Source organism: Parasteatoda tepidariorum, chromosome 6 (genome assembly GCF_982258835.1).
Source record: "Parasteatoda tepidariorum strain Cologne lab strain chromosome 6, Ptep-v5.0, whole genome shotgun sequence".
In the NCBI taxonomy this organism is placed as follows: Eukaryota; Metazoa; Arthropoda; class Arachnida; order Araneae; family Theridiidae; genus Parasteatoda; species Parasteatoda tepidariorum.
Window position 1 is genome coordinate 2,733,448 of NC_141760.1, and position 22,790 is coordinate 2,756,237.

Consider the following 22,790-nt stretch of genomic DNA (forward strand, 5'->3'; position numbering starts at 1 on the left):
AAATAGGAGGTAACACAATACAAACACTCATTTAATTGATTTACTTTGGCAACCAGCATCCAAGGAGACACCACAAGAGCTGCAGATCACATTTTTTAATCACTTTTTGTTTATTAGTAAAAGCTCATTTCATACAATGATAAATACAGTGCATAATGAGTACAGCCTCTACAAATATATTTGGTTGCAACTGTAAAATTATTATTATTTAAAAAAAAAGCAAAATTATTAACTTTATATTAAATAATCAAGATCATTTTGCAAGCTTCCTCTAAGTCAACTCAATTTGCAGACAGAATGCTATTTTTTAAAATATCTTCTTCAAAGATAATCTTTGGATTGAAAGTTGTGAGGATTATTAGCTTACATTTTTAGTTAATGAAGCTTTGTGTTGTTTAGGCTAATTATAAATTCTACCTGCTGATAGTTGCACAAGATTGGCAATGGAAGTACATTTTCTATTTGTGTGTGGATGCACTCTATACAGGCTTCTTATTTCTTCTGAAATTGAAAAGAATTACAATTGAAAACAAGTTCATACCTACCTATAAGCCTTGGCAACTTGTAGCACACCTACTGTTGTTAAGCAATAGTTGCACAAAAATTTTCCCAAACTAAATTTTTAAAACCAGCAGAGACATAACTGGTACAGCTAGCCTCTTGATTATCAGGTGGCAAATTATCTTAGAATCTTAGTGGAATTTAAAACAAGTAATAAGTTGCAAGTGGAACGTATATCCCTATCATAGTAACTGTTCATATCCCTTTCAAGTAAATAATTTTAAATTTTGAAACTATGTGGATGTATGCAGCAAAGTGTTATTTTTTTCCAACTGAAACAATAACTTAAATTTTTACATCCAATTAAATTTTAAGCAGTTACATTTCCAGAAGTTAAGGTTCAAAATAACAACAAAAGAAATGGTAATTATAATGAAAAACTGGTTTAATTACCATAACAGAAAAATAGGGACTTACATTGGATATAAGGGACTTTCATTAGTGAGCAATAAAATAATAATTAACCCATTAAGTGTTAATTTGGGTACACATCTAAGCTGGTTAAACAAAAACTGGCTTTCTCTTGTGCTACTGCCCATTTATTTGTAGATTAAAACCTTTTATATTTGATTTTTAATAAGTCAATCATGAAAAAAGCATTCTTTAACCAAATCAAGTAGCTGTAAAAAGAAAATAGATAAGTAGAATTTCAAAATTTAGAATAATTATCTACGATTTTCATCACCAGTTAAGATTTATTGTTACAGGACTTCAAGAGTCTATAATTTTATGTGGATTTCAAAGTAAAGAGCTGAATAGTAAAAAACACTTTTTCAATTATATACACTGAATTTTTTAAGAACACTCACACATTTTCCTCACATGTTATACTTTAACAAAAGAATGGCTACTTATTACTCCCCCCTTTTTTAATGGTACATTTGATATTTGAGGGTTTATTTCATTTAAAAATCAAATACTTATTAAAAAATAACGTAATAAATTATGCAGTTTAATAAATTTTGCAAGTTTACTATCTTGATAAAGCCTTGAAAAATTTATAATGGCTCCAATGAACCATTAAAGCAAATATATTATTTTCTGAAAACTTATAAAAAAAGACTTACTGCTGGAACCGAACATGCTTTTACTCGAATTCCGGCCAATGTCTGCTAAGGAACGTATCAGAGGTAGCCTGGATCCTTTGTCCACTTTGTCATGCTTTCTCTCATGCTGATGCCTGTGACGTCTCAACAGGGCTTCTTTTATTCTGTCCCTGTTCTCCACCTGTAGTTGACCAGCATTAATGAGATTTTCTAACACAAGGTCTGGAAAAACCAAAAATGCACTTTAGTCAGAGGTTAACAAAAATCTTAATATACTTTTTTGAGTTTTTAAAAGCTACAACAAAAACTACTACACCTGAAAAGATGTAAAAAAAAAAAGAATTACCCTAAATAACTTTTGATCTAATGATTAGATTTTTACATGCTAGGACTAAAATTTAACAGTTCAAATATGTTATTTAATCGGTGTAGAGTTGGGGTGCACAACCTTTTTAAGTGAATGGCCACAAGCACAGCAGATTGACCAATGAAGGGCCGCATGCCAAAGTATTTAGACAGACATGTTGACTGTAATTGTTGGTATTAATTGTTTTATAAACAACATTGTTCTAGGCACTAAATTATTTTTGTCAGTTAACCTTGTAATATGTTTGCATAAAAGTAAGTACTTTTAAATGTTTAAAAATATTTAATTAGTAATTAGAAACTGCAAAACTGATTACTTAGGGAAAAAAACAGAATCAAGAAATCAGAATCAATTTATCAAAAAAAAAAAAAGAAGTTTAGATAAATTGGAATAATTAAAAATTGTGGAAAAATTCATGTTTTTTTTAATCATATCACAGAAGTCCACTTAAACATAAATTTTAACATTAAAAAATTGGTTCATAGAATTGAATTTAAAAATTAAATAAATATTTTGGTTAATTAAAATAAATGCAATTTAAATACTTTGATTTAAAGAAAGTTTATAGGGTTAAAAATGATTAAAATTAAAACAAAACCCCTTCAGCATTTAGTAGGGAATTTACTTTAACTTTAAACATTTCTTTTAAATTAATGATAAGAGGCAGGGGCTGAGAGAGGGAAGAAAAAGAAAGAAAACAATAATTTTGAAGGATCAATTTTTTTGCCTTAAAAATAAAAAAAAAACTATTAAGATAGTTGTTTACAGTTCCTTATGACAAATACTTTTTTAACTTGACACTTACTATTTACGATTATTACGCATATACGCCTAACGATTAATTAAAATTTACATTACTTTACGAAACTTATCTTGATTACATATTTTGCAGTTAAAATTTGATGATATACAAATCATTTCCCACCATATGATTATAAATGATATAAAATGGTCCAAGTTGGTAGAAAAATGGCTTAAGAAATTTCTTAATGGTAATCCTCCAATTTGCAAAATTTTTAAATATTGTGATAATTTTTTCTAATTTTATTTAAAGACTGCTCGGTCATTTTGAACATGCCAAATTCATTCTGGAGAACAGTCTTTCGACAGAAACTGCTGTGGGTAGTATTAAACTTAGGGCAAATAACTTAATCAGTTATGGAATCAGTCTTAGAGGGTGTTCTTTCTTTTCTAAATCGCGCGAATACCAATAGCGATGTGTTTTTTAAATTGCAAGAAAACTCACAACGTATTACTTTTAAAACACCTGAATGTGAATCTCAATATGGTTTTTTTAATCGGTGTGTAAGATTTTTGAATTGCGAGAAGAATAAAACGTATGATTTTTTAAACGGCAGAACACAAATCGCGATATGTGAGCTTAAATCTCATGAATGCGAATCGCGCTTTTAAATCTTGTGAGTATGAATCGCGATGGATGAATTTTAAAACTCGTTAATGCTAACCCGAAAGGCGATGTGCAATTTTAAGCGCATAAATGCGAATTACGATGTGTGACTTTTAAACTGCAAGAATAATCAAAACGTATGATTTTTAAAACGAGTAAATACGAATCGCGATAAAAGATTTTTAAATCAAGTTACAACAAAAAGAATAAGTTAGGTGTATGTTGTTAAATTTGCAAGTGTTTATGGGGGGACTAAATTAATACGCACACGTTTTGAATTTTTTTTTTCAAAAGGACCACGTTTAATATCTTGTTTTTTTTATATTTTATCATCTTCGAGAAGGTGTTGATTTTACTATGAAAAGTAATTTATTTTCAAGTTACAAAAAAATTTAAAGCAATAGAATTTCACGAGTTGTAATATTGTCTTAAAATACCAGGATATTAAAAATCACAAGAAAAAAAAAGCAATAACGAGAAAGAAAATAAAACAAGTTCAAAAAACCCCTTATATTTATGTTAAAATGGGCACAAATAAAACACGTAAAAACTATTTTAATGTGCGATAAAAATTTCCCGTGCTGTCAAACTATAGTATTAAAAATACCAGAAATGCTTAAATTACGGGGGAAAGCCTAGTAATAACTACCAAAACAACCATCAAAATTCCTTTATATTTCTGATGAAATTGGTGTAAATAAAGCTCATCAAAAAGTAATGTATTTAAATGCAGGATTCGAAATTAAAGTGTTGCGATAGCGTGTAAAAAATGTCTGGACTTTTAAAACCTTGCAGAAATGTGTAGCAATTATTACCAAAATAACAATTGAAAAATAATTTGATTTGCGATAAAATCGGCACCAATAAACCACGTCAAAAAACGGTTATCTAAATGAGTGATTATTTACTTGCGATTTGTAAAATATTTATAAAATATCAAAATTTTTAAGCCAAGCGGAAATGCGTAGCAATAACTGCCGAAAGAAAGAATAAAAAGACATTTAGATTTTCTATGAAGTTTGCGCAAATAAAGCATTTCATAACTTTCAAAAATCACGATTTCATATACTACGTGAAAATTGGTTGCAATAGCCATCGAAAAGTCATTGGATTTACGATGAAGTCGGCACACACAAAGAGCGGTAAAAGTGATAACTAAAATTCGAAATTCGTGTATCGTAATAATGACGTATTAAAAATATTGGGATTTTCAAAATTATGCTTAAATCCATAGTGTTAACCATTGAAAAAAGCGATCAAAAAACTACATTGATTGAGATTGGATGCATCAAAAACTTAAATGCGAAAAATTTCAAATCCCCCCCCCCTCCAAATTTTTTTCTTTTCTTCATTTTGTTCAGATTGCTACCGCGGGCTGCAGGTTGTGCACCCCTAGTGTAGAGGATATTTTAAGTTACAAAATTAGACAAAACATTAGGTTCTCTGAATAAGCATACCTCTTTCTTTCGATGAATTTTTGACCTTCAAAATGCAGAGCGTAGCTGCAATCTGGGAACTATTGTCTCAATAGTTTGAACAGGAGAGTTGCCCAAAATTTTGGATGTTAATTTTACTTTTTACATATTTAGCTGTATATAGCGAACTAAACAAATTTAAAAATTTTGGCACAGAATTATAAAATTCTTTTATCCAAAATTAATTCCATACAAAAAATATTTAATAATTATTCATTATTTAATTTAATTATAATTATAGTCAAAAAGATTTTAAATGATAATGTATAAATTCTTTTACATCATTTAAAAGAATGCAATTTTAAATGCCAAAATACAAAATTTGAGCAAAAGCGGGCAATAATTCCTAAAAAGTTGTAATTTAAATAGTCGTATATTTAAAATTCCATTTCTCAGAAGCTAGTCATCTGAATCCGCTCAAACTTTGTATTTTGCTATTTAAAATTACATTTTTCAAAATGATGCACAAAATTGTACATTGTGTCATTCAAACTTTTTTGACTATTATTAAATAAAAAAATTTATAACTGATTTCAAATTTGTTTAAATTTGTTGAAAAATTTTAAAATATGTTTAAAAAGTTCTTCGGATATAGTGAAATACACAAAAATTAAAAATAAGGGGTCTAAATTTTGGACTGCTCTTATGACCAAACTATTGCCCAGATTGCGACTGCCCCTATATTTTGAGGGTAAGGAAATCTTGATAATCATGCCAAAAAAAGGCATGATTATCAAGAGAAAGTATATTATTGTCTTGAAATATTGATTGTGCTAAGAAATTAACATATTTGAGGTGACTAGATAGATTCCAAATACGTGAAAATCTGATCATTAGATCAATAGTTATTCAGGGTGTTCTGTTCCCCCCCCCCCTTTGCGCACTGTACCTCTAAGATAAGCATTATTTGAAGTTTTAACTTCAATCTGTTTACGTGCTCTCATTCATTTGTGCACTTGTACCGCTTAGAAAAACTAATATTTTACAAAAGTGCATTTTGTTTATAATTATCATTAATCATAAATTTCAAATAATTACAAGTAATGCTTGTTACCTGTAGATTTCGCTTAAAATATATATTGAGGCAGAATACAAGTCAGTTCTCAAACCAGAAGAAAATATTCATAGTTATGTTAATAATCAAAAATTTAAATTAAATTAAACTTAAAAAAGTTTAAACAAAAAAATGCAATATGATAAATTAAAGACAGAAGACAAAATCATGTACCTTTAACAGATGGTGTTTTGAAAATAAAAAAAGAATGAAATTATTAACTCACCAGATATTTGATCTAAATTATTTGCCTCAAGATCAAGCATAACTGTCCCATTGAGAATGCAGCTTCTCAACTCAAAAAGAGAATGCAAAGATATTGTAGCTACGTGAGGTTTAGACCATCGATTGCCTCCCTCTTCCACGTCTTCCTCAAATTTAATCCACCTGAGAAACAAATGAAAGTCAAAATCAACATGCAAAGAACATTACACTCAACATGTAATTATGATGTGTTTAAAAATACCCACGTATAAAACTTGCTAGCAAAGGGTCCCTCTTTCTAGGGTCACACATCATAATTCGTATTTATACCATTTGAAAATTGCGCATTGCATTTTGTATTGACATTAACGAGATTTAAAAATCATCCATCGCCATTCTTATTCACGAGATTTAAAAATCATCCATCCCGATTCTTATTCACGAGATTTAAAATCACGTCGCGATTCATGTTCCGGCGTTTCAAAAATAGTGCGTTGGTACGCTTCTCGCAATTCGAAAATCATACACCATGATTCATATTCACGCATTTTAAAAATCTTACGTTGTGAGTCTTCTTGCAATTTAAAAACCACATATCTCAATTCATATTCACGCGATTTGAAAATCACGCATCGCGTTTGTTATTTACATAATTTAAAAAACACACATGGCAATTTGTATTCAAGCAATCTAAAAATAACACATTGCTATTTGTATTTACAAGATTTAAAAATTAGGAAAGGAAGAACACCATCTAAGACTGATTACAAAACTGATGAAGTTATTTGCCTCTCTGTCGAAAGACTGTTTTTCAGAATAAATTTGGCATGTTCAAAATTACAGAGCAGTCTTTAAACAAAATCATTAAATTTTCATTTAATGACTCGAAAGAGCTATCACATTATCAATTAAATAAAATTATTACAACATTTAAAAGTTTTGGAAATTGCCATTAAGAAGTTTTTTAAACCTTATTCTACCTACTTAGAATATTTTATATCATTTATGATTATATGCTGGGAAATGATTAAATTATCATTAAATTCTACCAGTAAAAAAATGTAATCAAATCAAAATAAGTTTCGTAAAGTTAAGTAAATTTTAATTAATTGTTAATATATAAATGTATCAATTGTAAATAGTAAGTGTCATGCTAAAAAAGTATTGGTCATAAAGAGTTGTAAACAAGTATCATGATAGTTTTATTATAGTTAAGAAAAATAGTTTCTTCAAAATTAATGTTTTCTTTCTTTCGTCCCTCTCTCAGCCCCTGAATCTTATATTTAATTTAAAATAAAGGTTTTAAAGTTAAAGTATATTCCCTACTAAATGTACTTTAAGAACCTTCTTTATATCAAAGTATTTAACTTGCATTTATTTTAATAACTAGAATATTTATTTATTTTTTTAAAATTTAATTCTATGAACAAAATTTTTTTGTGTTAAAATTTATGTTTAAATGGACTTATGTATTATATAACGTGATAAAAAAAAAACATGAATTTTCCCATAGTTTTCAATCATTTCAATTTGCCTAAATTTTTTTCTGATAAATTGATTCTGATTACGTTTCTTTCCCATAAGTAATCAGTTTTGCAGTTTTTAATTTTAAATATTAAAAAGTATTTAATTTATGTAAACATATTACAAGGTTAACGGACAAAAGAATTCAGTGCCTAGAACAATGATGTTTATATAACTATTACTACCTTCAATTGCTGTCAACATGTCTGTCTAATACTTAGGCATGCACCCCTAATATACTTATTGAAGGAACCAATAATTGTTTTGAAAATCAATCATCCAAAGGATAAGCCATCTGATTTTGGTAATAACTTGAGAGCAATTAGTTTGACACAAGTCATGCAAAAAAAAAAAAAAAAAATTAAATAAGAAATAAGTGAATAAAAAAATTAATTTTTGTTTTACCTTTTATATTTAAGCTTAAAAATTAAGAGAAAATTTGTCAATATGTAAATTTATAGAAAACATATTTCAGTTGATTAAAATACAAATTAATTTTAGAAAATTATATTTAAATATTTTATATCATTTCAGTGCAAGCGGGGTGCAAGGGGGTGCACTTGCACCCCTGGCTTTTTTTTAAAAACAAAGAGACACAGAAAAAAAATTTTGTTATAAAATTTTTTTTATCAAAAATATTTCATTCAAAAACAAATAATTGTTTAATCAAACAAGAATTTTAATAGTCTTGTTTGCTGTCCAAATCTGTTTATAACTTTTTCAATGAATTCTGAGTCATCGTTGATTCTTTTCTTATGCACACTGAGCATGCACAAACTTGGCAGATATCTAAGCTATATTTTTAAATTTCATTTAATAAAATATAAATAATATTATATTTTCTAGTTATTTAGTTTAACAAAGGTGTATAACACAAACTGACTTCTCACAACTATAAAACTTCATCAACACAATAAATACCAATGACAAGCGTAAGCGTGCACAAAACGTTAGTATACAAAACTACGGTTTGTAGTTATTTGTGTTTCAAAGTCAGTAGCTATGCCAATGCCATCAATACAGTTTCTCGTGGCAAAATTTGCAAGTAAAAGAAATTCCTACTTTTTTATTTTAAATATCTTGTTAACAATGAAGAAATTTATCTTGAAAAAAATTAACAGATGCAAGTATAGGTAATAAAAAATAAAATGTAATAACAGAATATATTAAATGTTTTTTTTTGGGGGGGAGGTAGTTTGTTAGAGGGTTGCATCTCCTTTCATATTATTCTGCCGGCGCCCTTGTTCCGTGTTATAAATTTAATGTGCTTCTAAAATTTTGAGACAGCATTGAAATTGTGAAATGTTTTTGTTTGCATAAATCACTCCTGTGTGTTTCTTCTATCAATCTCCCCTTATGTGTTTTAAATTCACTTTCTTGAATAAATAGATCAGAGAGCTCTCCATGCATGAAGGTTATATGAATCAGTATTCAATAAAATATTCACTCTGTAGTGCGTCCACCACTACAAAAATACAATTCCAATTCACTAGTATACGAGGGTTACTCTGAAATTTTTGAGATACGCGCAGACGAGAATTTACAAAATAAAAATAACGGTTTAATTTTAAAATACAAAGTATTTTAACATAGCAGATGATTTTTTACTGACTTACTTCAACTTGTTTAGCGTAGAATAAATTTTAAACAGAAGAGAAAATGGAGTTGACGCGAGAACATTTTCGCGTTATGATTTTCGATGATTTTAAAGCAGGGCTAAATCAAGAAAAATGCATTCAACGGTTGCAATTGGCATTTGGTGATGAATCTCCAACTCGTGCTACTGTATTCAGATGGTTTAAAGAATTTAGCAGAGGTCGCAATTTTCTTCAGGATGAAGAACACACAGGAAGGCTGCCGTCAGCAGTAATCCCGGATAATGTGTCCGCCATACGAAAAATGTTAAAGGATGATAATCGCTGTACCGATCAAATTGTACAGAAGGAACTTAACATTGGATCTGCAGCCATACACAAAATTATTCATGAAGAATTACATGTGAAAAAAGTAGTTTGCCGTTGGGTTCGCCATAATCTAACTGAGCACCAAATAGAGGAGCGTGTCAGAACCAGTAAAGAAACTCTTAAATTGCTAAATGATGGTGGCCACCGCATCATTTCTAAAATTGTAACGGGTGATGAAACGTACATACCGTTTTTTGACGTTCCAACGTGTCAAGAAAGCAAAGTATGGGTCTTTGAATAGGATCCCACACCGACAATGGTGAAAAGACAACGCGTACTGAAAAAAGTGATGTATGCCGCTTTCTTCAGAAGTACAGGATTGGTCAAAGCCATCAAGTTGGAAGGACAGAAAACAGTAACAGCAAACTGGTATACCACTAAATGTCTTCCAGAAATTCTACAACAAGTGAATGTTAGGGGACTAATGCTTCACCATGACAATGCATTTTCACATACAGGCGGATTAACAGTTGAGTTTCTTAAACAAATTAAAGTGATAGAACATCCGCCGTATTCACCTGATCTAGCCATGTGTGACTTTTGGTTATTCTTTTATCTAAAGAAGAAATTACGTGGACGTCGTTTTTATTTAGAAGAAGAGATTGATGTGGCTATAAATGCATTTTTTTCATCTATTCCAAGAAATGAATGGCTTGAGGCATTTAATCTGTGGAAATTTCGACTACAAAAGTACATTGATGCTGAAGGAGACTACTTTGAACACACCTAAAATTTTGTAAGTGTAACTTTAAAAACCTAGTTGTATCTCAAAAATTTCAGAGTGACACTTGTATAGCTGGGCTTAATCTGTCCTGCCCCAGTTATGGGGCATCCAGAGTCAGCTGGTGACGATTGTTGCTCAAGTACCTCGAATCAGCACAGTGGATGCAGTGGTGCACGGACACGTGAGGGTTCATGGCCGCGAGTCACGCACATGGGAGCATCACTTCGCCTCGACAATCAAAGGAGTCCCAAAGACAGCAGGGTGTGGGCGCCAAACAGCCGCAGACGGTAGAAACCAAGCCATCCGCCATTCCTTGACAGAAACTCTTACTTCGATCTGAACACGCCTACTTCATTGGATGGTCCACATTGAACAGTTGATTTGTTACTTGTGACTGCGACATTATCCACCTCCTCGGGCGGTTGCTACTCAGTCTCGGTCAAACACAATGTTGGCCAACATACACTCGACTGCTAATGGCAACACAGGAAAAATCATGGCTCTGAACTTAATACAGCTCTCATGATCAGCAAAAGTACGATGATCTTAATACAGCTCTCCCGGATTCTCACAAAACAGCAATGAATCGACTAGTGGTATCTCATTCATTGAATTCTATCACAGATATACTTCTGGTGGGGGAGTACTGTAGCGTGTCTACCACTACAAAAATAAATTTCCAATTCACTAGTATATAAGACAAGTTAACTAGATTCTATGTTGGGGTACTTTTTCATAGTTGAAAGTTGACATTGTCGATAACAACTTCTTCTTCAGCACGACAGTCCCTTACAGGCCTTGGCTGCCTCAACCACACGTAGCCTCCAACGCCTCCTGTCCATGGCGACTTTTTTCCAGTTGTTTATCTTCAATACTTTTAGATCTCTAGCAGTGTCATCCAGCCACCTAGCTGGAGGTCTTCCTCTAGCCCGAGATCCCGAAGGATTTTTAAAGGTGGTGATTCGGACTGCATTATTTTCTGGACCTCTCCAGATATGGCCAAGCCATCTTAATCTATTGCTTCGGATGACATGCACTCACTGTGGCTGTCCATAGAGTCTATATAATTCAAAGTTGCATTTGATTCGCCAACAGCCTCTTTCCTGTACTCGGCCAAAAATATTTCGAAGGATTTTCCTCTCAAAAACAACAAGAGTACGCTGAGTGTCTGCGTTTAGTGTCCATGTTTCACTTGTATAGAGCATTACAGGTAGAATAAGAGTCTTATAAATTTTAATTTTAGTTTTTCGACTGAGTATAGGCTTGATCTTAATTGCTTTCTTAGTCCAAAGAAACAGTTGTTTGCCATTTTAATTCTGTTGTCTACTTCTGTTTTTATGCTGTTTTGGTCATTGATCATTGTTTGAAGGTATTTGAATTCATTAACCTTTTCAAAGGTGTAACCATTTATGAATAAAGGATCATGATTTACAGTTGTGGCTGGAGATTCCATAAATTTAGTTTTATCCTCATCGATGGTAAGGCCCATATTTGTGGCAGAAGTTTCAAGAGCCAGAAAGGCCTTTTTCACAGCTCTCTCTGACCTTCCTATGACATTGATGTCATCGGCATATGCCAGTAATTGAACTGATTTATTCCAAAGGGTACCTTTTAGGTCTAACCCACTATCTCTGATACATTTCTCCAGAGCTAGATTAAAGAGCAGACAGGCGAGGGAATCCCCTTGGCGCAGGCCTCTCTCAGTTGAAAATGGTTCCGATAATTGATTTTGAATTTTAACCCTGCGTCTTATATCACTCAGTGTAGCTCTGGTTAAGTTAATGAGTTTAGTAAGGATCCCAAATTCGGCCATTGCTTCCAGTAGTTTATCTCTCCTTATGCTGTCGTAAGCAGCTTTAAAGTCTATAAATAAATGAAAAGTTTTGATATTATATTCCTTAGTTTTTTCCAAAATTTGTTTAAGGGTGTGAATTTGATCTAAAGTAGATCTTTGTGATTTAAAATCACATTGGTAGTCTCCAATCAGTTTGTCAGTAAAAGGGAGAAGTCTTGCAAAAAGCAAGTTGGAGAATATTTTATATGCTGTATTGAGGAGTATAATGTCCCTATAGTTACAACATTCAAGTTGGTCTCCTTTCTTAAATATGGGGCAAATGGAGCCTTCTTCCCATTCAATGGGCAATTTCTCCGTATCCCAAATTTTAACCATGATATGATAGATGGCGTTAAGAAGCTCTGGTTCATCAGTTTTTAGTAGCTTAGATGGCTCCACCTCCTCGGGCTGTTGCTACTCAGTCTCGGTTGAACACAATGTCGGCCTACATACACTCGACTGCTAATGGCAACACAGGAAAAATCATGGCTCTGAATTTAATACAGCTCTCATGATCAGCAAAAGTACGATGATCTTAATACAGCTCTCCCAGATTCTCACAAAACAGCAATGAATTGACTAGTGTTAATTCATTGAATTCTATCACAGATATACTTCTGGTGGGGGAGTACTGTAGTGTGTCTACCACTACAAAAATACAATTCCAATTTACTAGTATATAAGACAAGTTAACTTGATTCTATGTTGGGGTACTTTTTCATAGTAGAAAGTTGACATTGTCGATAACAACACTTCCCACAATTAAATGAGACTTTGTAATAAGTTTTAATGTTTAAGTAATAATTTTAAGTTTTGTATTAATTTAATTTAATGTACTGCCCACAGAACAAAATACATTTTTAAAAAAAGGCATCATAATTAAAAAATAGCATATTTTTTAGCAATTTCTCTTTGTGTAACATAATTTGAATTTTCTTCTAAATTTAGTACAATAAAAGAAAGTAGCGCCGTGAGAATTGCCAAATTTTCAGTGCAGCATATGGCAACCTCGTAGGACAAACTGCAGCACTTTTTTTAACCCTCTAGTGCACTCCTTTTCTTTAGGAAAATCGGAAACAGATAGTCAATTTATAAGGCTACCAGAAGAATAGAATATATTGACCTGTCAAGTGTATTATCCTTCTGATGCATAAGAAGTATTTATTTTAATTACAAATGATATTCACAAAACAGTAAATGTATGGATGGTTGACCGTGTAAAGCTAAGCACCGATGGCTCTACAGGTTAAAATTTGTCGTAAAACTTTCGAGCTACTATTTCCGATCGATTTTTACGCCTAAGCTTAAAAAAGGGAGTCATCAAATATTATTATACTTGTAGTATTTTCAATATAATGCCTTTTTTCACTTTAAATTCCAATAAAAAAAATTACATATGAAATTGGAAGACTCCTCAAGCATGCTATGCTCTGCAACCCAAAATATAATGAAGGTGATATTTTACACAAATAAGGAATAAATCTAAAAGCATTGCCAATCTTATAACTTATTCATGTTGCGATATTAATTTTCTGTAATTTGTTTTAGGTTCCCAACCAGTTAGAATTTAAAAATTACCAGATCCTCTTATGAAAGGTAAAATCACAAAAAAATTTAAACATAAATTACATTGATAAAACTTCTGTTCACACATTATCTCGTAGGCATAACATAAATGGGGGGGGGGGATGTATTGGAAGTTTTCTAAATTTCTTCCGGTTTTAAGAATCTTGTTATAGTTTAGATTCAGTCAAGGATCCATAAAAAGAGAAAGAAAGTTGAATGAAAGCAAAAGCTTAATAACATTAACACTAGAAAAGGTTAGAGACCTGGCAGTTTCCCTCCACTCCATTTCGTCCCCCTCGTAGTGGAGTTCTTCCATCTCACTGAAGAGGGGGTGAGATTCATGAAGGCCATCATCTTCACCTTCACCAAGGATGAAGTGAACTCTCTCAGCAGGTGGGGTGACTGGAAAGAACAGAGTTTTGCTTTAAAAAAAATAAAGACAACACATGATTAGCTAAGTTAACCAAAAAAAGTAAGTATTGGCCTCCTCTCAAGATTAGAAGAAATTGTTTTTCCCAACCAGTTTTAGGGACAAAGATATTCCTCTTCACACAGAATAAGGCAAAACTCTTTACATAATAGAATAGATCAAAAATCTCTTCTCGATACAAAGATTAGGACGTTTGTTATAATAGCTAGCAAAGCAAAACAACATTTATTTAATTACTGTAATTATCGTATTTATTAATTGTAATTGAATATTAACGACAAAAGCCAACTGAGGTACACAACTTTCACGTTAGGAAATCTGGCCACTAAAGATCACACAGAATGTAAATATCACTGACAGTTTGTAATCATAGGATTAGCTAATAGCTTTCAATATCTGATTAAAGAAAAAATACTGCAGTGTTGTTTGTTTAATTTCTATTAATATTCATCTTCCTCAAGAATATTAAAGTTATTATTATTTTTTTCAAAACGAATGAGAATTTCAAAAACTATGATAAAAAACAAAACTTACATTACAATAAAACTCTGAACTTAAACATACTTTGTGAGATAAATAATAACTTTTTTTAAAAGACACTGATAGACAAAACAATGACAATAGTATTCAGGCTTCATTTTAACTCATATTTAAAAACTTAATTTACACAATAAAAAATCTTTGTAAAACATTAAAGAATTAAAACATTGAGCCCCTTCTTCTAATTAAATGAGTGGGGTCTCATGTTTTCTGCTGATGGGCTGTTATATTTCAGAAATTCTGCATTATGTATTAATAAAAGCTATTATATAATGAAATACACACTACTATTACAGTGTGTAACCACTGAGTTATTAACAGAATATGTTTCATAGCAGAAACATAATTTAATCTTAAAAATAGATATTTCACACAAAACAGTAGTGAATTAAAATTGCTATACTACATGATAGGTCAAAATGCTTCGTGGGTTTACTATGAAACATGTAACAAATGTATTCATTAAAGCTGTATATACATGCAGAAAAGATTAAGTTTTGAATAATCTGTAATATAGATTGAGTCATGTAATTTAATGTATATAGATTAAGTAAGTTTTGAATGGTTGGAGCTGGAAGTCTAATCATCATCGTTTCTGCAGAAACAAAATTGGCAGTAAAACAACACTCTCAATAACACATTTTTGATTATAATGGTGGATCAGTTGCATTTCTATTACAGACAACCCAACAAGCACACAACTTTTGGGCTAGTGAAGGGACAATGCCGGCTCACCTAAAGTGCCATTACGGCGGGCTTTTCATTGCCGTATCGGTTCCGTTAATAAAGTGAAATCTGGGCCAGAATGAGGGCCAGTGCATGGCATTTCAGGCAAACTTCTGGCAATCGTTGAACGACCGGGACTATTTTGTTGCCTCTGGATTGCTTTGCCATTTTTGCCTGTTAAATACCGGGGAAAAATTTTTTTTTCACAGAATAAAGAGAAAATTGCCGTAAAGGCTTTTATTGAACCTTTATGATGTCTTTTTTGCCTTTTTATCAAAAGCTGAATACGTTCACTGGCATACGTCGTTGCCTCGCTTGCCGTTAAGGCACCTTAACTGTAGGCTGATTAGAAAACGTCTATGCCGTTTTCGCCTATATCGCACCTTTATTTCAGGTGTTTAGGCGAACTTCTTTGCCTTATTTACCAATGCACCACCCTTAACTCACCTCAAACTCGGTTCAATAGAAAGTTTTAATGGCGTCCTTGCCGGTATCACACCTTTATTTTAGGTGTCTCGGCATTTTTTTTATTTTTTATTATTAGAACTTAGCTTTTAATTTCAAAGGCTTCTTGCTGCATTTTGTTACAATTCTTATTTAGGGAACATAAATTGTCACGAGTGTTTGTTCTACTCGGCTGATATCAGTGATAGTAATTTATTGATTCTTAGCTTTTTATATTGTAATATAACAACAACTGTCATTACATGCATACTGTTTTATGACAATATAAAAAACAAAATGGTGTAAAACAATTATTTAATTTATAACCAAATGTCCAATGAATCTTCGTACAATAAAATAGACTTTTTTTTATTTCATTTTAAACAATTATAAGCGCTATCATTTAAAGTAGAAGCATATAAAAAAAAATCTTTTTGAATTGAGTATTTAAATTTTTTAAGCATTTTGAGATAGAGGAAATTAAGTACAAATTTTTATTCTAAAATAAAACACAATGCAACTCAATAAATAAGTTATTTAAGTTTTTAAAATAATGCTTATATATTTAAAACCTACATCTAGCTTTTATTGATAGAAACTTACACACAAAAGTTTATTTATCCTATAATTTTGTGTATATTCATCAAGTCATTAATTTTATTAAATATTAGATAAACAGTATATATCATAAATAGTTTTTTCAAAAAAAAAATATTTTGTACTAGTAAATAATACACCATTTTAGTAATTTTAAATATATAAAAGCAGGAATTTTAACAACAATAAAGCTTAAAATAAACCATGAAGGAGTTTTATTTCCTTGTAACAAATCAATACATCTGTATACACTATTTACATATGGACAAATATATTTTCTTTATCCCATTCCAGAAGCTTTATTTCAATGAGCCTTTTTCCTGCAAAAAATAAAGCAATTTATTTTACTATAGATATATTAAATGTTCACAGAAAAAAAAATATCATTGATTTAAATCAACTGATTTATTAAAAGCCATGGATTAAGACAAGCTGATTATTTTTACAAAAAATTATTAATTTAATTATAAAAATATGATATTGAATTTAGTTAATAAATATGCATTCTTTAGGTTGCATTTAAAAAAAACAACTAAGATCTGATTTCAGAGATAATGATAGTATTTCACTAAGAAATAATAAAAGAGATATGTATGTAAATTATTATAGTCATACATCCCTTTAATGATTATACTTAAGAAAAGTATTGATTTAAAGAAATAGATTTGAAAAAAATCAATTACTTAAATAAACTTATCATTTAACTATTATAATTATAAATACTTTTTATACTATGTAACTAATAAAAACATTATTTATAGTATGTTTAATTCAAGTCTTCTTTTTTTTCCATTAATAAGGTTATTTACTAAGAAATGGTGAAAGGGATATGCAAGCAAATTATTATTTTTTAAAATAGATCAACTGCCAAACATATTAAAATTATTCACATTTCATTTTTTAATTATTTAAATGCAGTTCATATATATGTAGCTCATAGATATCAAGACTTATTCTACCCAAAGTAATTTAAAAAAGTTTTTTCAGCAATGCAATCTGATCTAAACTAATTTAATCTGCTTTAGATATCTAATTGAAAAATAGTATCACAAACTTTAACATTCATTAGCAAATTGAGAATGAAAAACATAATTATAATTCTATTTATTCAATTAGTTTTGTAATAATTAAATAATTTTAACCATCTTAGTTAGAAATGTTAACTATTGTAGCTATAATAATATTTTAAAGTAATGTTAAGTGTTATGAAAACAATTCATTCAATGTTTTGAATGGTAAACGTAGAAAAAAAATTTTTTTTTAAATGATTTTCTTAAACCCAACAATTTATTAACAATATTCATGTTATATTTAATTTTATTTAATGCGACATTATATTAATAACCAAATTGCTGGTACATTATACATTTATCAGTTAACTGTAAAAAAAAATTAACAAAAAAGTATAATTTGCTCTAAATATAAATTTTTTAATTCCAGAAACAAAGCTTGAATAATTTTTTTAATTCTATTAATGAGCGATTCGTAACAGTTTGAGATTGATAATTAGGAAATGTTAATAGTACTTCTGTAACCAGTATCAATTATTTAATATTATTTCATACCAATATTTATTTAAAATCTGCAATTAAATTCGTGACATCCTTAATAAATTACTTTTAAGTGGAGTTTCAATTATTTTGAAAGGAAGGCAAAGTAAATATATGTGTCTTGGCATTTATATATATATATATATATGTATATGTATATATATATATTACATCAGAAATACAAATCTTTTGATTATTCAAACTGATAGTTTTAGGAACTGCATTAGTATTTGTAGAATATGTGATAACAAAAACAACAAAATCGAACACAGACATTGTCAGAAATCAGAGCAAAAAGCTAAAAAAACATGAGAATAAAGTTTTTTTTTCTTTATCAGGAATTCAGAAATTTCAGGACTATGAACTCGGATATTATTTAACTTATTAAATAAACTATTATGCTAAAATAAATGGAGAGAAAATTTATACTTTATTATTAAACTATTAGTATAAAAACTTACTTTTATTATATCTTTCCTTATCAATTTTGTATCTTTTTTATCAAATAATTATAATGCACCATATAAGAAAACACTTTTTAATTATCATTCATATAAAATATATATGATATATTGCCTTAAATATATAAAAATTTATATTATGTTAATGGATTAAAAAATAATTATGTTCCATGAAATTTAATTACATACTAATATCATAAATTATACACATCTAAATAATAACATTAATTAAACAATATTGAAATATAGCATTTCTATATTACGGGCAAGCAAGGTAGAAAATCATTCTTTATGGTATCACTAAAATCAAATTTAAATGCTGAATGTTTATTTTGCTTGCTAAATAAAGCTGCATACTTAAATATTTAGTTCTTTCTTTTTTTATTAGATATTTTGTTAATATATTTAAAGAAAAGAGTGGATATTTTTAGTTGTTTATTGAAAATATTAATTAATAGTTAAAGGAATAGTTAAATGCTATGAAAGACCTTGAATTGGCTCGGTTAATTTCAATTGGCTTAAAATAATGTTCCACAAATTGTTTTAAAAAAACACAAAACCCCCAGTTTAAACAAAAAAAACTGGTTTCTTTTCAACCATATGGTAACCTAAGGTAAAATATAAATTTATTTCTTACCATCCTTTTTGTTGATTTTTAAATTTTGAGTTTTATCTTCATTGTTGATCTTCCATCCTGACTCCCTATGAAAGAAAAAAAAAACTATAATTAGAATATGATAGTTGTAAAATTAGTTAAAACAAAAACAACAAAATCGAAACATTAAAAAAAAAAACTGTTTCTAAAATCATGTATGAAGATTAATGTAAATATTTTTATTTCAGTTATGGAATATGACAATAAGTTCATTGTTTATCATTTATCTTGTTTATACTCTAAGCATGTGGTGTGTTAGAGGAACTAAATGTGAATTGATAAATTCAATAAAACTTAGCACGAGCTTGTAGGGGAATACTTTTAGCCTTAGCCTTTCAGCCCAAATTTAATGTGGACAAAGTTTTTAATTTTTTTCATGTATTTTTTTAAGTAAAAAATATTTGCTAAAATAATTGCTTTAATACGAATATTATATGCTGGTGAAACTTATGGAAAAATGAAATGTTATATAATATTATCATTTCAAATAAAATAACGAAAAATATTTCGTTATTCATTCATAACTTTGCGTAGTTATTTTAACAGTAAAAATAATTTCTTTTAAAATTTTGTTTTCTAACTAATTAAAAAAATAGAATGATAAAAAAATGTTATAACAGGCATGAAAACAGAGAAAACAAATACTAAAATATCGTAATGATATAAAATTGTCAGCACATCTTTTCACCTAATTTATACATTTATAAAGTGCATTTTTCATTTATTACGAAACCTTATTAAGAAATTATTAAATAAGAATATTGCAAAAATATAAATATAAAAGCTTATATGAGTAATAAAAACACTTGTTATTAATAAAGACTGTGTTAGAGAAATACATAAAGTGAACTTAATTTTGATAAGCACAATAATTATTAATTAAAAAAAATCAAAATTCTTTTGCAAATCAAAAATATGTGATTTAATTGAAAAAAATATTAATATTTAATGTTTCACTATGTTCTTACCTTATTTAGCTGTTGATGGCTGTTGATCGCTGGATTAGCATTTCTTGGATCTTTCGCCCTGTCTTTCCATAAAAGAAAAGGAATAAATTAGAGTATGATCGTCATAAAAACAGTTAAAAATCAACAAAATCAAAACTGTTTCTAACTAATTATATTTTATAATTTTTGTTAAAAACAATTTTTTGATTTAAATGAAATTAATTTTGATTTAAAGGAAAGAGAAGGATCATATATTAAAATTACGGCGAATATTTATATTTTTGGTAACTGACGATAAGTTGAATGTTTACCAAATTTTACCTTACCAAATTTTCTCTTAAAATTTTTTTGATTCTAATTTAGAAAAAGAACTAGTCTTTTAGCCAATTAGAATTAAAATAAATAGATAAATTAGAATTAAAATAAATAGACAAAATCTAAATAAAGCTTTTGTTAGTTAGGGCTCCCTCTCAATTTTAAAAATATAATTTCCTGAATTTTTGAGGAATAGTTTCCAACAATTTTTAGATTATATATTTCCACTACACAGTTATCATCATAAATTTTAATTAAACAATTAATAAAAATTCTTTTTTGTAGAAAATGTATACACTTTCTTAAACACAAAATTGTCAAAGGTGAAGGCTGAACAGGTATATTTTAGAATTAACAACCATTTAAAAACTCAAAATAGTAAATTAAGAAGAAGATAAATTACATGAGATAAATTATAGATTTTGCACAATAACTGGAAAAAAAGAATTAGTAATCGTCTTTATAGCATTGAGGACCAACAATATTTAATACAAAAAGCTTTATTTCATGAAAAAAATTATTATACAGAAAATATTATTATACTTATGAATAAATTTTAAAAATAATAACCATGAAATAATATTCTAATTTCTATTCAAAAAAATTGAACGTAATTTTAAATTAAATTTGCTTTATAAAAAATTCAGTTTTACAACATAATAATTTTATAACGAATTAATTCATTTTAAAACAAATTTAATCGTAAAATTAAACTTAATATAAAGATTTGAAATGTTCTTATACCTCTACAGCAATTCATTAAATGCAAAAGAAGTATAAAAACAACAAAATAAAAATTAGAAATACTGTCCTTCTATTTAATATGTCATTTTGTTATTTATTTATTTAGAACAAAGAATATATTATATTGAGTATCAAAACAAATATTTAAATTGTTTAAAAATATATTCTGAAAATACTCAAAAAAACTTTAAAAGTGGAAGTGTTTAGTGGAACAATTTTTACATGTTTACCAACGTTATTATTATTTTTTTTAATTTAAAAAAGTCAAAGCAGAAAAATATCAAAATTAAAGTATAATTTAAATATAAAGTAACTAATTAGAGATGAGAAAATTTAAACTCTTACTATTTATTTATTTATTTTATGGTGGTTCAAAAAAATATTTCTTCTTATATCTAATCAAAATTATTATTTGAAACAATAAGTGACACCCGCGGTTTAGATAATTCAAATAATGTTTTTTAACAATCCTTCAGAGAAAAAATATGGCTACCGAAATGAAGTAAATTATTAAATTAATCAATGCTTCCGAAAAATGAAAGAAGCATTTTTAATTAAAGCATAAGAAATCATAAATTTTTCTTTTATTAGATAGAGTTAATTGAACTTTTATTTATTAAAAAAATCGTCTAATTCATTTTAAAACTAAACTAGCAGCTTAAACTAAACAACAGGAAAGCATAAGATAAAATAGCCAACTGAAGTATTATAGTTATAAAACATAATTTCTAAAAACTTAGCAAATAAAATCAAAGCGAATTAAACTAATTTTAAAAAGCTATTTAATAAATAAGTTAAAAAAATTTTTAAATTACATGAACTAAAGAGAAAAAACTTGTTACTTACTTGTTACTTAGTGCCACCATTTCTATTTTTCGAAGAAAGAAGAAAACTAGGGGCTACGTTTATCTCCTTCTTTTTACACCCTTTTCGCCAAATGAATCTTTTAGCTTGTTCTATACATAGAAGTAATCAACGACCTCCTACTGAGCAGCTTTTCCGTACTTGAAAGGAATGTTTCTTAGAATTGGGGGTAGGGGACAAAATGTGCTTCCCCACATTCTTTTTAGTTCAAGGACTTCAAACATACTTATCTGGTGATTTCAAACCGTAATGAATATCTATTTTGAATTCTTAAAGACAATTTCTGGTCCTCATAATAAAAAATTAATCTGCACTAAAATATTTTATTAACTATTAGCAATAAGCAAGCTTACTAAATTAAAAAATTATTGAAGTCAAAATTCATTTGAGTACTTTTCGTAAGAAAAATTTTTAATACATATAAACTGGGAAATAATGCTTACATATATATTTTGATTTGCGAAGTAGTAAATTAGAATATCGTTTCTTTATAATGAACAGTAAAGATTCCATAATTAAGGACGTTTAAGTAAATAAACCATTTTTTAGGTTTCATCAGCTTTTTAACAATTTTAGTACATAAAAACACGTTCTACTTTTATGAATTATTTTTTATAAATAATTAAATAACTTTAATTGGGCAAATTTATTTACATTAGCAAACTGGTTTAGTAAAATATAATATTAGCACTACAAAATTATAAATTTTTAAAAAAATATATATATATTTTCGTCTAAAAGTCTTTATAAATCACTCCCCGAGTTAAGAATTTTTTTGTTTTTGTTTATG

At 28.7% G+C, this 22,790-nt stretch overlaps 1 protein-coding gene and 1 long non-coding RNA gene across 4 annotated transcripts in view; both read right to left on the reverse strand.

Annotated features, from left to right (window-relative positions):
• Window positions 1-22,790, reverse strand: part of Ndae1 (Na[+]-driven anion exchanger 1) — a 167,941-nt gene that overhangs the window by 62,628 nt on the left and 82,523 nt on the right. For 2 of the 3 annotated variants that reach the window (XM_043052758.3, XM_043052756.3), the window contains exons 4-6: window positions 13,991-14,129; window positions 6,138-6,298; window positions 1,629-1,829 (exon numbers count right to left, since the gene is read on the reverse strand). In XM_043052758.3, coding sequence (XP_042908692.1) covers window positions 1,629-1,829; window positions 6,138-6,298; window positions 13,991-14,129 — 501 coding nt within the window. Of the gene's footprint in view, window positions 1-417; window positions 502-1,628; window positions 1,830-6,137; window positions 6,299-13,990; window positions 14,130-22,790 lie in introns of all 3 variants that reach the window. The other variant, XM_087165310.1, reaches the window with a different exon arrangement.
• Window positions 16,663-22,125, reverse strand: LOC147807448 (uncharacterized). Its single transcript, XR_015434491.1, has 4 exons — window positions 21,983-22,125; window positions 20,099-20,160; window positions 19,113-19,177; window positions 16,663-16,784 (listed from the first exon to the last, which is right to left on the reverse strand). It is a non-coding gene; the product is annotated as an uncharacterized LOC147807448 (long non-coding RNA).